Source organism: Fulmarus glacialis, unplaced genomic scaffold (genome assembly GCF_000690835.1).
Source record: "Fulmarus glacialis isolate BGI_N327 unplaced genomic scaffold, ASM69083v1 scaffold25426, whole genome shotgun sequence".
Lineage (NCBI taxonomy): Eukaryota > Metazoa > Chordata > Aves > Procellariiformes > Procellariidae > Fulmarus > Fulmarus glacialis.
This window is the reverse complement of record NW_009220395.1, coordinates 796-1409: the sequence shown is the minus strand read 5'-3', so window position 1 is coordinate 1409 and position 614 is coordinate 796. Positions and strand designations below refer to the sequence as shown.

The following is a 614-nucleotide window of genomic DNA, read 5'->3' as shown; positions in this document are numbered from 1 at the left end:
CCCCTCTGCCTGGGCATGTGCTGGTGATGCCAGCCTGGTGCATCCCAACGCCATCAGTGCCAGCTCAGCTGGGGCACGGGCAGGGTCCTGGTGCCAGCAGCTCCCTGCCACTCTGCTGCCCGCCCGCCGCGGCACCCTGCCGTACCTCCAGGTCCTGGGCCAGCTCGAAGACCAGCGCGATGGTTTCCCCGGCCAGGATGCGCAGCGCAACGCTGCTGCTGGACAGCAGCGGGGGCAGCTTCAGCCAGCGACTGGGGCAGGAAGGCAGGAGGAGAGTCAGGGGGGCCAGGTGCCACCCCAGGGTCTCCCCCTTCCGCAGCCAGCTGCCCCACACCCCACTCACTTGTCCAAGATGCTCTTGATGTGGGAGGGGGGGCAGATGGTGAGGAGCAGGGACCACGACTGGAGCGCGCTGCAGTGCGGAGGGGGGACAGAGGGTGAGGAGCAGGTACCACGACTGGAGCGCGCCGCAGTGCAGGGGGCCGTGCTGGATGGGTGCCGAGTCCCCCTCGCCTGTGCTGGGAGGGCTGAAGACGCCTTCCAAGCAGGACAGGCACGAGATCAGGTCCTGGAGGGGGGAAACCTGCCCGTCAGGCCACAGCTGCCAGGAAGAC

General features: G+C 68.9%; 1 protein-coding gene across 1 annotated transcript in view; it reads right to left on the bottom strand.

Annotated features, from left to right (window-relative positions):
* LOC104078925 (interferon-related developmental regulator 2-like) overlaps positions 1 to 614 on the bottom strand; it is a gene marked incomplete at both ends in the record, with an annotated part of 2416 nt that overhangs the window by 1082 nt on the left and 720 nt on the right. Inside the window, 3 exons of the mRNA XM_009580751.1 lie at positions 146 to 251; positions 344 to 412; positions 456 to 568. Of these exons, the coding sequence (XP_009579046.1) occupies positions 146 to 251; positions 344 to 412; positions 456 to 568 (288 nt within the window). The remainder of the gene's footprint in view (positions 1 to 145; positions 252 to 343; positions 413 to 455; positions 569 to 614) is intronic.